This window comes from Melozone crissalis, unplaced genomic scaffold (assembly GCF_028551555.1).
Source record: "Melozone crissalis strain CALT ecotype California unplaced genomic scaffold, PUWL_Pcris_2 ptg000027l_1, whole genome shotgun sequence".
NCBI classification, from domain to species: Eukaryota; Metazoa; Chordata; class Aves; order Passeriformes; family Passerellidae; genus Melozone; species Melozone crissalis.
Genome location: NW_026535805.1, coordinates 84,322,870 through 84,337,842, shown reverse-complemented (window position 1 = coordinate 84,337,842; position 14,973 = coordinate 84,322,870). Strand labels below are relative to the sequence as shown.

The window sequence follows — 14,973 nt, the reverse complement described above, 5'->3', positions numbered from 1 at the left end:
AAAAAAAACCCAACAACTTGTTAGTTTAGTTTATGTGTGTGTCTTCAGCTGTAATTCCATCTTTAGTGTATTTTGAATTCATTGACAATTTAGTAAAGAAATGGCAATCTCAAAGATACTAAGTTATTTTCAGGCTCATATAAAAAGTTGTCAGCTGTGTAACCAAAAAAAATTCTTCCATCAGTGAGACCTGGTAGCCCTGAGCCACTTCACAGGAGCTGTGTCCCTGGCAGCTCCAGCCCCCTGTTACAGACCCAAATTTGGTTACCCTGGTTTAGAGCATTTGCTTCACGTTGACCTTGACATCGGGTCAGCCACATTGGGAGCTGGAAATACAGGGATGCACAGGCTGTGAATTCAAAGGGTATGGATGCCATACACTCTTTGCACCCCATGCAGCCGTCTATCTAAGAGTGTGTGCAGACAGTGAATTTAAGGGTGTGGATGCCATATCCTCTTTGGACCCTGTGCAGCAGTCTCTCTAAGACTGTGTGCAGACAAACGTTATTGCGTCCCGTTAATTGCATCCAGGTGTCGCCTGAACAACTTGTGGTTATTCTTAATATACAGTGGTTAATATACAGTGATTCCACCTTAATTCCACACAGAATATAAAAACTATAAATAATGAATAATACCACATATCTAATAGACATAATTGAAACAGTAATTATCATAATAGCAGCAGTAAGCTGTTATTACTAATATTATTAGCTCTGTGTCTAATAGCATACTTCCCATCTGTAGAAAGAGTGAGTAACAGAATCCCCATTTTGCGGAAAGGGAACCTGAGGTACAGCCAGAAATAATTTCTTATTTTGAATAGTTTTCTGGAAAACAAATTAGAAGTCTGTCATAATAAGTTTCTGCTAATTAGATAGTTTATTGTCCATAGTGGTTTAAAATTATTACATCAAAATATTTCCCCAACATTTCTTTAATTATCTGAGTATTTTTTTACATACTGAATGTAAGCAGACTGGTAGCTGCTAAGATTAGCAAAGATGATTTCAAAGATAAACAGTTTTGACTGGAGTTTGGTCAACATATGGGAGATCAGAAAATCCTATAATAAATGCATCACTGACCACTCTCCTGTACTCCTTTTCTGATTCAGATGATGAAAAAATGCATATAAACCACAGAGATTCTTGGCCAGGATGCACAGCAGGTTTCTTTTGTCACAGGCCAGCTATGTGCTTTGAGATGCCATGAAAAATGTCCTGTGTTTTCATTAAAGAAGATTCTAAAAGTAGCATCTTTTCCATTATCTTGACATAACATTATGAAATATAATTCCCATCAAGGAAAAGCATGCAAGATTTCCCATATAGGGTTTTCAGAAATAATTTAAATGTTGGTAAAATATAGCAAATTCCATTAAGCTCTTCTAAAATTGTTTTACATTAAAGTATTCGTTTCTTATATTTTATTTATAATTTTATCAGAACTTACAGACTCATCAAATTTGTCTATTGTTAGCATTCGAAAGGAAGACCTTATTGGACTGTTTTTGGGAAATATACCTCAAGGGACATACCATGCTGGTGAACATTAAACCATGTTATGCTGCAGTTTAGAGGCTTTGGCTTCTTCTCATTATTCTGTGGATTTCTGAATTCAGCTTTTAAAAATGTCAAAGTATTTTAAGAAAAAATACACACCTGTATACATTTGTGTAAGAATATATATAATGACCACCACATTCAGTCATGTTGCCTACGTGGATTTGTCCTGGCACTTCCTCTGGTTGGCACTGTTTGGTTGGTGTTGTTAATTAAGTAGATTTTTGAATTGTGTGCTGTTTTCTGAATCGTGATAGAAACTGTAGAGCCACTTTTCAATATTTGAGGAACTATTATATCCATTATATTAGTACTATCTGATATATGAAATATACATATATAGACCTGTATTGGATCATATCATACATGTTGGGTATTGCATAGATATTTATGGAAAAATTTCAAAATTATGAAGTAATATGCTTTATAAAAGCAGACCATTTCTATTCTACACTGTGTTCAATCAATGGCTTCTAGTTGTATTTTTTTGTTGGCTGGTTATTAGAAACAGAAGTCCCTCTGGAAAAACACATAAATGTATAAAATATCACTGAAGTGCCAATTCTATGTCCTGGTTCACTGACATATTTAGAAGTCAAGTTAAGTGGTTTGTAACCAGTGGACCTAAAGGCAATCCTCTGCTTTTTGTAATGGAAGCTGATCTTTCCACTTACAGAATCACAGAATCAATTAGGTTGGAAAAGACCTCTGAGGTCATCGAGTCCAATCTTTGACTTCTTTATGGCTCTTACTGTTAAAGTAGAAGCACTTGACAAAACCTGGCATGAAGACTTTGCTTTTTCCTTTTTCCATGAATCAGAGTCAATCGAACAAGATTGAAGCATTGTGCATACGTAAAATTGATCTCCAAAGTCTGAAATACCAATACTACAAATTCTACAAATTTTTGTAGAAGGCATAAAGCTCATACTTAAGAAATACTTAAGAAAGTAGTATTTGGCATGCATGGATCCAGTTATCTTTGAAGTTTTCATGGTAAACTTCGCCAAGAATTCTTTTCCAGAAATTGTGCATTTGAAGTTGCTTGCATGAGAAAAGGTTGTTGGAGCATCAGCACAGCATTTCAGCTGATAGCCTTTTTTAAATCCTCCAGGGTGTTTAGATATGCATTCCCATCCCTACAACCATGTCTTTAAAAGTTGCTTTAGATTTAACTCCTTTAAATTAAGCATTGTGCATTGGATAGCTCAGATCAGGTGTCAGCTGTAGCTGAATGCCCAAGTACCAGCTCCCTGTGTCACCCCTGAGCCTGAGCACAGCTTAAACAGAGATAAGAACTTCCCTGTCCCGGTGCTGATTCCCCATCATCGCTGTTGTGGCATCACCTGTGACAGGTAGCCATGCATGCTCCCTCTGGAAAGACCTTCTGCATCCCAAAATCATTCCTCTAAGAACACTCTAGCATCTTTGTTTCTGCCAAGCCACAGGGATCATTCCAGAAGCTGTGCTCTGATTCACCCTTACACCAGCAGACTGAGTTCATCACACAGGAGAAGCAGCAGAGTACCTGAACAAGGCAGATGTCTTACACTGCTGTCACTGAATTTACACCAGACCATGCCCACAATCAGCCACCTCCCCTCTTTTTTTTTAAAGATATGAAAATAAATCATACATTGCATCCCACCTGGCCTACCACTTGGCCAGTGTACCATATCCCCAACATTTTCCAGAGCCCAAAAAACATCGTCTGCTTGCTTCCAGAATGTGCCAGTACCCAAAATCTGTGAGGCACTTACATAGAGCAACCCACTCACATATGTCAGCCTCTAGGCACTTCTCTTGGCTGCTGGAATAGGTGACAGGCAGGGCTGGGGATTTTTCCAAACTTTTTTGGATGGATGAAGCTTCACACCCTGGCCAGGATGCTGCCTCTTCTTCACTTCCAAGTGAGGTTTGCCGTGAAGTTCAAAGAGAGATGGAAATAGTTTAGGGAAATGCTGTATTTTACAGAAATTTAACATTCCTTGGGATTGTCTGTTTTGATGACCTAGATAAGTTGCAGAACTGAGTTGTATGACTTATGCCTCTATGCTCTTGCACAAGACAGTCACCACTAATTTCTTAAAAGCGGCATGAGTGGAATATAGGCAAGTCTACAGTAGCATCCTACTGACCTGTGTATCTCAGAAAGTTATAGTTACTTAAAGATAAGCATTCTTTTTTAGTTCAAGAGTTATAGGAATAGTGTGATTTTCCTCATGTGCATTAGAGTGAATATAGAAAAATTACAAGTTTCTTCAGGAAATAAAATTAGAGGGGTGTGTGTATGATGTGTGTGTAATTTCCCTCCAGTGCAGAGTATTCTAAATCTGTGTAGTGCAACAAGGGGTTTGTTATTTTGGGGGGAAACAGTTGGTACAGGTCAGTGTCAGTGAAAAAATAAATCATGTTGATTGGCTTACTTCTCCCAAGAAAATTCTGGGTTATTTGTTTCTATGGGAACCTCTGAAGTCTGTAACAGGAGCCCAATACTGTGGAGTTCATAAAACCTGGTATAGACATTCCAGTTCAGTTACAGTACCAGCAGTAAACCATTTTAGCATACTATTAATTTAGTTAATCAGATATCAATTTGGTTTCCTTTTTTCCTTCTCTTTCATCTGTTGGCTGCATTTCAGTCATGGGACAGTTTACACGGCCCCAGGCCTGCTGGAGACAGATGGGGTTCACCTATCTTGAAAGGGGAAAAGTATTCTAACCCATGAGTTTGCAGGGCTGATTGACAGGACTTTAAACTAGGTTTGAAAGGGGAGGGGGGTAAGACCAGGCTTGCTAGAGGTGAGTCCAGGGGTGGCATGCCAGTGTTGGGAGTGAAATCAACCCAACTGAATTACATCTACACCAATGCACACTGTATGGGTAACAAACTGTGAAGGGATGGAAGGAAATATTATAGGCACAGAAACAGCCTGCCCCTGTGTGCTGAAAGGTGAGCCAGTGGGGAAGAAAACTGGAATGGCTGAATAGGGAGCTTTCACTGCAACTCAGGGAAAAAAAGTTTATGATCTTTGGAAGAAAGGGGCAGGCAACTCAGGAAGCATATAAGGGTGTTATTAGGTCATGTAGAGAGAAAACTGTGCAGGTGAGAGTTCAGCTGGAACTCAATCTGGCCACTGTTGTGAAATTGAATAAGTGTTTTTATAAATAAACTAACCACAAAAAGGGTCAAGGAAAATAGCCATCCTTTTCTTGATGTGGAAGAGTGTAGCCAAGGATGAGGAAAAGGCTGAGGTCGCAGAGAATTGCAGATTGGCCAATGTGACACCCATCTATGAGAAGGGCTGGAAGGAGGGTCTGGAGAGCTACAGGCTAAGATCAGCCTGACCTTGGTGCCAGGGAAGGTCATGGATCAACTAATTTTGAGTGGGATCACATGGCACATACAGGACAACAAATGGATCAGGTACAGCCAGCTTGGGCTTTGGAAAGGCAGGTCTTGCTAGATCAACCTGATCTCCTTTTATTACCAAGTTACCTACTTAGGGGATGTAGTCCACCTGGACTTTAGTAAAGCCTTCAATACTGACTCCCACAGCATTCTTCTGGAGAGACTGGCAGCCCATGGCTTAGACAGGTGCCCTCTTTGCTGGTTAAAACATGGCTAGATGGCCAGGCCAAGAGGGTGGTAGCGAATGGTGGGTGGTCACTGCTGGAGTTCCCCTAAACTCAATAATGGGGCTAGTCCTGTTTAATATTACAATTGATGATTTGGACTCCCTCAGTAAGCTCTCAGGCGACACTAAATCACACCAGAGTGTTGATCTGCTGGAGGATAGGAAAGTTCTGTAGAGGGATCTGGACAGTCTGAATGGATGGGCCAAAGAATACTGTGTGAGGTTTGTAAGGTAAAGTGCTGAGTCCTGCGCTTGGGTCATAACAACATCATGCAACACTACAGGTCAGAGGAAGAGTAGCTGGAAAGTGGCCCAGTGAAAAAGGACCTGGAGATGCTGATCAACAGCTGGCTGAATATGAACCTGTGTGTGCCCCGGTGGCAAAGAAGGCCAATGGCATCCTGGCTTGTTTCAGGAATACTGTGACCAGCAGGATTAGGATAGTGACCATCACTCTGTATTTGGCACTGGTGAGGCCACACTGTGAGTCCTGTATCCTTCTGGGCCCCTCACTTTGGAAAAGACATTGATTTGCTGGAGCATGTCCAGAGAAGGGAACAGAATTTTCAGCAGCACAAGTCTGATGAGGAGAAACTGAGGGAGCTGGGGTTGTTTAGCCTGGAGAAATGGAGGCTCAGGGCTGAGCCACTCTCTAAAAGTACCTGAATGGGGCTTGTTGTAAGGTGAGGGTCGGTCTCTTCTCAAGGACAAGACAGAGCCTCAAGATGCACCAGGGGATATCAGGAAGAATTTTGTCACTAAACAGATGTTCAGTCATTGGAATGGGCCACTCAGGGAGGTGTTCCAAGTGCCACTGTAAGCAGCATTTACTGCTGTGGTTTGGTTGATATGGTGGTATTCGGTCAAAGGTTGGACTTGATGATCTTGGAGGTCTTTTACAACGTAAATGATTCTATGATTCTGTGATGCCAGCTGACTCTCACTTACACAGTCCCTCATGTCTCATCCTCTATTCATCTTCTGGTTCAGATCCTCACTGTTACAAACCAGTGCATCTCCAGAGCTCAGGAAAGCTGTGCTTACTTAATGTATCTGAGTACATGGCCACCCTTATTAGATGTCAGGCAAGCAATGTTTTTAACAAGCTTCAAGGTTTCTCAGGCTAAGTATTACATCCTCAGTTTACATTAATGTGACATGTATACATTTACATATATTAATAGAATTGGCATATCTGAATAAAGAGAGCAATAATGTGGGGATATTTTAGCATGTAAATTCTCTGAAGCATGGAGAATTCTATTTTGTATTAATGTGGAAGCACCTTTTTGTTGCTAACAGAAACAAATGGTAAGTAATAATAGCCATTTACAATGATTAATAGCAGTAAGAGATTGAAATATGCTACCTAGGAAATCTGTGTTAATAGTGTTTCAGCACCAACATTTTTCTTAAAGACAGTATTTCCTCGGAAGCCCTCAAAGTCATATCAATGAGTTTTAGAGGGGAGGCTAGGAGCAGAGTTAGCGATTACTCTCCTACTGTCCCTCCTTCATGGATATCCAGGACTCCCCTTTTAGGAGGGAGTCAAAACAGATGCAGCAAAGCAGTAGTAGGGAGTGGAAGTGGCTGATGTAGTGGTGCTGGCTGTCAGGTAATGGCTGTACCACTTTGGCCAAGATAATTCCAGCTTGGCTTCTTTCTATTCAATGTAGACAATCGTTAACTCATCCAGCATTTAGTTGAATTTCCAATAGAGGCCCTTCTTTAGACTAACTTAATCAATGTAAATGTTTCAGACAAAGGTAGTCTGCAACAGTAGACAGTCTACAATTCATGATGATTGACTTAAATTTTTGAAGTCCCTCAGTAGGGATTAATTTTTAACTAATCTCAACTCTGTGCTCTGTTTGCAGCCACAGCTGTTTCCAGTGAACAGAATCCTGTTATTATCATAGCTGTGGTTGCTGTGGCAGGAACAATCATCCTGGTCTTCATGGTGTTTGGATTCATCATCGGACGAAGGTATTGCATCTTTGATGGACGTAAGCACGTCTGACACCGCTCTTGTGAACTCTTGGGACATAAGTAGAACCTGGGATAGTAATTTGCAAAACCGAAACAGAAAAATTCTTAGTAAGGACAGTTTTCATTTGAATCCCGTTATCAATTATACGGTTTGTCCTCTTACTTTGGCAAGATACTTGTATCAAGATGTTCTTTTTGTCCTGCATAAATGTGCTGTAAAAGGAACCCCTAGCAGGTTCTTTACCTCTACTCCTCAAAGTCTCTCTTTCTGTTCAGTTTTCTCACATGGAGAAGTCTGACACTTTATCTGATCAGCCTTTAAATGACTTTACATTCAAAAAAAGAGAGACACAGCAGTAAGTTTAAGAATAACCTCATGTAAAACAGTGTTCTACTTTCAAGTTCTTTAATCCTCTGTTTTATCTGTAGAAGCCTTTCACCAGAACTAGAATTTTTTTCTCCAAGACCTGTCTCGACTGGTATTTGATACAAAAGCCTTTTGATTGCAACTGTTCATGATTTATTTAAAACTCTGCTGTCAATAGAATTATAGGTGAAAGTTTCAAAGGGCCTACAGCAGTTAGGTGCTCAGTGCCTGAAAATCCCAGCCTGCAGAACTGATTTTGTCAGGACTTTAGATGTGATAAGTAAATCATTGTTTACTAGTAAAACTGGTGTTTTCTTTTCTTTTCAGGCATTGTGGCTATAGCAAAGCGGATCAAGAAGGGGATGAAGAACTTTACTTTCATTGTAAGTGTTTTGCTTTTTTCCCCACCTTTCAAAAATACCAAATTGCAATAGTGTAGACAATACTAAACCAAGACTCCATGAAAGATAATGCCATAGGAAATTCAAAAACGCTGTGTAAATAGCAGGTGGGAAGTTAAACATTGTAAAAATGTGAGCTACAAAAAACTCAGATTAAAGTCAACATTGCTCACACAGATGGTTTTATTTCTATATATATCTATGATATACTGTTGTTTTCATTCTGCATATTTTGTTTTCTTTTGGTTGCTTTGAATACATGTTTCACGTTGTCCTAATGATCCCTCTGAGGTGCAGCATTCAAGAGACCTTTGCCTAAGTGACTTTTTGATCTTTACCTCAGGCAGACTTCAGGTGAAGAAAGTGTGAGTCACTGCATCACCCTAAAATGAAGCTGTTCTGCTCAAAAGCTGTGTGCTGCTACTGTGAATACAGTAGCACCATCAATATTTACAAAACATAATGTCCTTAAAAATAGAATATTTAATGTGAAAAGAAAGGTCAGCCACTTCATTACTGTTGTGTGATGTACAATCACTTGCTTAGCTAAGAATAGTACCTAAAGCCTCTCTTGTTAAAATTGCATCTGCCATTTCAACTTAAACTAGAAACCTGGGAAAACTCAATAACACACATCCTTCTTGGATTCATGACAATTGAAAATGTAAGGGGAGAGGAATGTTTTAATCCGTTTTAGAATTAGTCATTAACTCAGGAAGTGTGTTAAACTAAGTTGCAAAATTATTTTGAGCAACCATAATTGAAAAAAATCACAGAATTAAACTGAACATAAGTTCTGATGCAGAACAATGCCAGTCTTTCCAGTCTTCTCCCATATCTGGTCACTCTCATATTAGTACATGTTATTTAGTCATGCTATGCTGTATTTAGCCTTTGTTGTCTACCAATAATTGCAGTTGTATCTTAAATCCATCAGATTATTATTTTTTTTATGAAAGCTATAGAGATTGTTTTAAGTGTGTTAAAATCATGAGCTATTATCTAAAAGTAATGTCACATGGAAAATGAAGTAGCCACTAGTCATAAATTCTAAGCATTTTCTCAATGCATTCCTCTTTAAATGAATAGTTCTAGCCAAAGCTCCACTCAAAATCAGATCAAGGTTCTGTTTTACCTTTCTTCCCTGAAAAAAACAGCTGGAAATTGATCACAGTTTCTAAGTTTGGATGTGTGGCTATCTAAATTGTTTAAATGCAGGGAGTGTCTAAGTAGTGACATCATTGCAGCTTTAGTCAATCAATTCACAAACTGTTCCAGAAAGGTGGAAAATATTACTGAGATAAGAATTATGTATCATGCACTTTGCAGTGCAACTGATTTAAAAGAATTTGTCAAAAATCTCATTTTACTTAAATGCTGCTCTTCTGGGAGTGATGGATTTGAAATTTGCCTCTCATAATGCTTTATAAGCTTTTCACATCTCCAGAAGAGCTACTGCTTTTACTTTTAAAATCCCCGTTATGTCCTTGAAGGAAAAGATCAGCTATGTATTCTTGGTTTTCAGTTTATAAACAAAAGGGATACACTAACTAAATAATTTCTCTCTATTGTTCGTGACACTTTTTCTTTTTTATTTCAGTAAAAGTGCAAATTAATTAATTTGAAAGCTGCTACTTAATAATTGATAGTTGATCCAGAAATGGTGAAATTTTATAAGTGTTCCTTTTCCTCCTTTTAGTTTCAAGAATTCTGGTTATCTAGCAAATTAGCCTGATTATTGAGCATACATAGTGTTTCTTAAATCATGGCACCAGATAAAAGTCACTTCTTGCCAAACTAGTTTTCCTTCATCTGTTGATTGTAGATGTAGCATTTAATTTAATTTGATAGCCATGTACAGAGTGAGATGGAGCCCAGTGCTGTGGTCACCAGCTTGGTCACAGAGCCGTGCACACAAACAAAAAAGTTCGGTGGCCTTTTGCTCTGTAATAGCTAGACAACATTCTTCTGCACTGAGATACCAGACTGGATTTTCAGAAATGTAACTTACAACAAGCACTTACTTAGAACAACAACTTGCAAACATTTTTTAAAGCAGATTTTAAAGCAGTGCATTTAATGGACCATCATATATTTCATTTCAGTTCCCTTCATCTCTATTTGACCTCAAGTGCTGCACTTGAAGATACAAGTACAATGGAGGAGTTTAGTCAAGCAATTCAGATTTATATTTGGTTTCCTCCTCCCTTTTTCATCTAACAATATCTGCACATGCAGGCCAGCATTATTTCACGTTGCTATGCCAGGATAGCCTTGGCCTGTCAGAATGTTTTATGACAGCTTGAACAAAGACCCGTCAGAGGCCCACTTGAGATTCACAAGGTTACTTCCAGTCCAGGCCCTTTATCACAAACACAGGAGGATGTCTCCTTCTCCATCTCCTTGCCTTAAAGCACTACTACCAGAGGTCAGCCTACTGCTTAATTCTCATTTTGTCCAGTCTGTTTCGGTTTTAAGAAATAAATATCTCTAATTTAAAAAAAATCAGCATTCAAATTTCCAATGCAGCTAAAAGAACAAATAATTTAAATACATTATGTGACAGATAACAACATATGGGCAACATTTGAAATAATTTCCCTAGATGTCAATTCATTGTATTACTGAAACAATTTCTCTAGGTTTGTTTTTATTTTTCCTACGGTTTGTGGATTTAGGTCATTAATACCATCTAAAACATAAATACACATGATTACTAAGCTGTTTTCCAATATAGTTTCAAATCTAATATATTTTATGTTAAATTCAAAGAATACAAAGCCACTGAAAATTATTTATGTTTTGTATTGACTTTTGATCCTGTTCTTGTTTATATCAATTAACAGAAGAACATTTTTGCATTTTCATATTGAGTTTTAATTCACTGATTTAATTAAAGCTCAAGAGTATAATCCTTCTGAGCAAATTTATGTCATAAAAATTGACTGATTAATAGATTTCCAGGAGCTTGTACTTTGACCAGAATAGTGAAAGATAATTTACCTGAGTCATCCTCAAACTAAGGGAAAAAACTGCATGCTGGCCAGAGCACTGTGCTGCCTGGGCTGTACTAAGCATGGAGAAAAAATGAGCAAAAAACAAGTTGTTGCATATTATTCACTTAGGTGCTTGAGAAGAGAGATAATTGTGCCACAGAGGCCACTTTGCCTTCCTGTGCCTTTACAAGTTAGCTGCAGGTGTTTCTCATGTTCATATTATAGTGCAAGAAATACACCTAAGGTTGTAATTTCTGAGTGCTGTGAATAGTTTGACTATTGCCACAGTCTACAAACAATATTATATTCAGTAGATTAAGCAAACTCAAGGGGGTAGAGGAGCCTTTCAAATCCCAGTAGAGGAGAGAAATAACATAAAGAAATGCTGTTTACACACCCTGGGTGAAGAGGATAAGATGTCCGTACACGGACAAGAAGCTTTCACCTCCTCTGCTGGCATTATACCCCTTCCCCACTTTGTTTTTACTCCCACTCAAGCCTTGCATTTTATTCCATTAAGCACTATTTAATATTTATTATTCTTTCAGTTCAAGAGGAGATGCAGATGCTAATGTTAGTAATTTTTTAGAGATGGGATTGTTTATATTTGTGTGTCAGCATGCTTGCAGATGATGCCTAAAACTAAGGTTGCCTCTCAGAGTGGCTCTGGCTCAGGCGGCATGGAAACAGGTTCACTCTTCCAAGGAGCACTCTGCATAATGAAATTCCTGGGCTGACTGCACAATAAGTGCTTTTGCTTCATCACAGTCATGCTTTCTTACATCATTACAGTTAAATTTCCAGGCACCAAAACCTACATTGACCCTGAAACCTACGAGGACCCAAATAGAGCTGTCCATCAATTCGCCAAGGAGCTAGATGCCTCTTGTATTAAAATTGAGCGTGTGATTGGCGCAGGTAAGGCTGCCGTGGCTTCCTGATTCAACTGTTCCATTTAGCTGGGATCGAAACTCATTCATCATAATGACAGGCAAATAATTATACCTCAGGTATAGAAGAACTTTTTGAATTTGCCAGAGTGGTTAAGAGCAATGAAGCCTCACTCGCTTCTAAAATGTAAAACAAACAGGGGGAAAGCCCAACTACAACTAAAAAAACCCAGATAAATGAGTAAATTAAAAGTCTTGCTTGACATTGAAAGCTTATGGGTTTTTAATCAAGTATCTGCTGTTAAAATTGGAACTGGAGGGAGTGGGCCAGTTGTGCTGCCTATTATTTACTGTCAGAGTAAAGGCATTTGTGCAAATTCTGCTTGCTTGCCTTTTGCAAGGGGGCTTTTTGACCTCCGCAGCTTTGTTCATGTGAGTAAAGAAAACTGGCTGCAGCACGCAATCTTAAATAGAGAGTGAGAAGGTCTTGTTTCTTTATAACAAAATCTTCCCTAAGGCTGTTTTTCCTTCTACCATTTTTCTTTTTGATATTTTATGAATACAAAAAGTTATTGTTTAACTTCTTATGACTGATTGTAATTGCACCAGCACTACATTGCTTTTTTTTCTCTTGAACTGTCTACCACCTACTTAAGCCATGGTGTTCATGCTCTAAAAAGGCAGTTTCATTTGTTTGCATTAATAAGATACGTGACATTTTTATTGCACTACTCCATGTAGTGAAATTAAGTTTCCATGAGTAAGAAAAATATCAAATACTTTGGATTCCTGGAGGAAATGTTCTTTTGCTTTCCTGTTGTTTTATATAAGTATTGGTAGAATTCTTTTAAAATCACCTGTAGTTTAGTACTGTAAATTACATGTTGTGGTATTATTTAAAAACAGAAGAAGAAAAATCTTTAGGATAAGTTGTTTTACCTGTAAAAAAATCTTTACACTTAGAATTCACAATGCCTTTTAAAAGTAACCTCAGTCATGTTGAATCGTGTCTTAATCAAGGAGTAGTACCATTGAAATTAACCAGACTGCTGAGCAAATTATTCCTTCTATGAATAAGTGCATAAGAATTCAGCCTTGCTAACTAGTAATTTTTGTGATGCCAGAATGGCAGCATCTCTTCTAATAGATACACAATATGCAAGATTAGCATGGAAAATTTGCTGAGCTTTATCTTTTGCTTTGAGTTAAAAAGCTACCAGCATCAGAGCACAAAGATGTATTCAGTTGGATTTTGCTAATGCCTTCTGAGAAAAATGGTGAAAACACTTGAGCTGCAGAGTATACAGTTTAAAATGCATTTTCACTGTTATGACAAATTCCAGAGTGTTAATTTTCCTGGCTGCAGATGAAGTTATTTTTGATTTTAATGAGTATAATTGATAGCAAAAACAACTAACGTGTGTCAGTAGTCAATCTGAAGAAAGTTAATTAGGAGTGCAGTGGTGAAAGCATATTGTGTATCATGTTTAGCTATGGCTTTAACCTGTTGATATAAATAGCAAACAGGAGTGAAATGAAATGCAGTCCAGGAACAACAGAAGCAAGCAGACCTAAAGCAGCAGTTGAAACTCATACATCAAAGAAGAATATGGAATTTCTGCTAGTGACAGCACCAGAAAAGCCCCTTAGCAATCTCAATATGCATCAGCAATGCTGGCCACATCAACTGTTGAGTAGTGCCACGTCTCTCAGACACAAACAGGGTGCAAGTATGCTTGTACTCAATTTGCATGAGGGATATGTGCTTTCCTTGCCAACATTTTCATTACCATCCCGCTGTGGCCACCTGTCAGATACAGAATGTGGTGTCCACTACGTTAAGTTGTTCATACCACACATCCTTTGTTTTAGCCTCTGCTTTGTTGACATGCTGAGCTAGTGGCTGTGCGGCTGTGCAGTATTCCCTCTCTTGTTGTCATATTTTCCAGTTTATTTTTGGGCATCATTTCAGCTGAATGTACTATTTTCTTGGGAATAAAAGTAGTTCATTGGCTAGCATCCTGGCCTGAAATGCATAACATACAAGTTGAAATTTCTCGTTTGCCCAAGTGTGTGTGATCTGCCTTTGGAAATCAATCAAAATCAGATCACAGAGAGCTGGAAAGGAGTTAAGCCTTAGTGTCTCCTGTGCCAAGTATCCTAATTACCTGGCTCTGAAATACCACAGACACACAGACACACTCCTATACTCACGTCTTGTTTTCGGCATGGAATGAAAAAATTTTGGAAAATACTCCTGGAGAAAATTGTTATCCTTTAGGAAGTTCTTGTGGCTAGGAGCTGTGAGTGGGGTGAGTGGTGAATTCATTAATAGTCATCCACGTTGCTAATGAAGTGCAGGAGGGAGGTTAAGGCACCAAGCTAGGGGCAGGAGCAGCTAGTTGTTCTTAGCTCAGTGCCTAAGGATGGCTGGGGATAATATGCAGGCAGGAACACTTGTGTGGTCAATTAGCTTAGGTACAGCACAAGGTGTATGGAATTAATTTGAGCTAGCCTTGGTTCAGCTAGCATAGAATGTAAGGGACAGGAATTTGATTCTATATGCAGTCATCTCCTATCAGGGTTGTGAAAAGAGCCATTCTGAGTGGAGATTTGCTCAAAAAAGTCAGTTAAAAATGGTCAAAGGCATCATCAAAGTTCTACCCTTGTGGATGAACTGTGAAGCCAAGACCCAGGTACTGCTTTTTTATTTCCCAAAGCTCAATTTGGGGCTGATAGGAAAACAAAAGTGTTCAAATACTGATGGTGTCATAAACAAGATTTTTTGCAGCCCATCCATTAAAACACCCCAACATCTATCTCTTCAGGAGTTCAGCCCAACTTCGAGCATACTTCTCTCCACTGACAGCCAGACGCCTTGCCAGTGTGCATGTCCACTAAAGTCCTGATCCCACAAAGTTTCTCACAAAAGGACTCTCTAATCAAACTCTCTGTGCAGGTCATGTCTAGTTCAGTCATTTTTTTTCAGCACTCATCCTAAAACGTGTCTTAGATGTAGGTTTGTCTGCATACTTTCGTATACGTAATAACTTAATGTTAAGGCACTCCACAGGTATGCAGGAGAGAAATTTCTGACTTCATTTGATTTGAGGGAGGGACTTGGAAC

General features: G+C 38.7%; 1 protein-coding gene across 5 annotated transcripts in view; it reads left to right on the top strand.

The window, feature by feature from the left end:
• EPHA7 (EPH receptor A7) overlaps positions 1–14,973 on the top strand; it is a 176,546-nt gene that overhangs the window by 123,826 nt on the left and 37,747 nt on the right. For 3 of the 5 annotated variants that reach the window (XM_054279672.1, XM_054279667.1, XM_054279670.1), the window contains exons 8-10: positions 7,081–7,189; positions 7,887–7,942; positions 11,749–11,874. In XM_054279672.1, the coding sequence (XP_054135647.1) occupies positions 7,081–7,189; positions 7,887–7,942; positions 11,749–11,874 (291 nt within the window). The remainder of the gene's footprint in view (positions 1–7,080; positions 7,190–7,886; positions 7,943–11,748; positions 11,875–14,973) is intronic. The other 2 variants (XM_054279669.1, XM_054279671.1) reach the window with 1 other exon arrangement.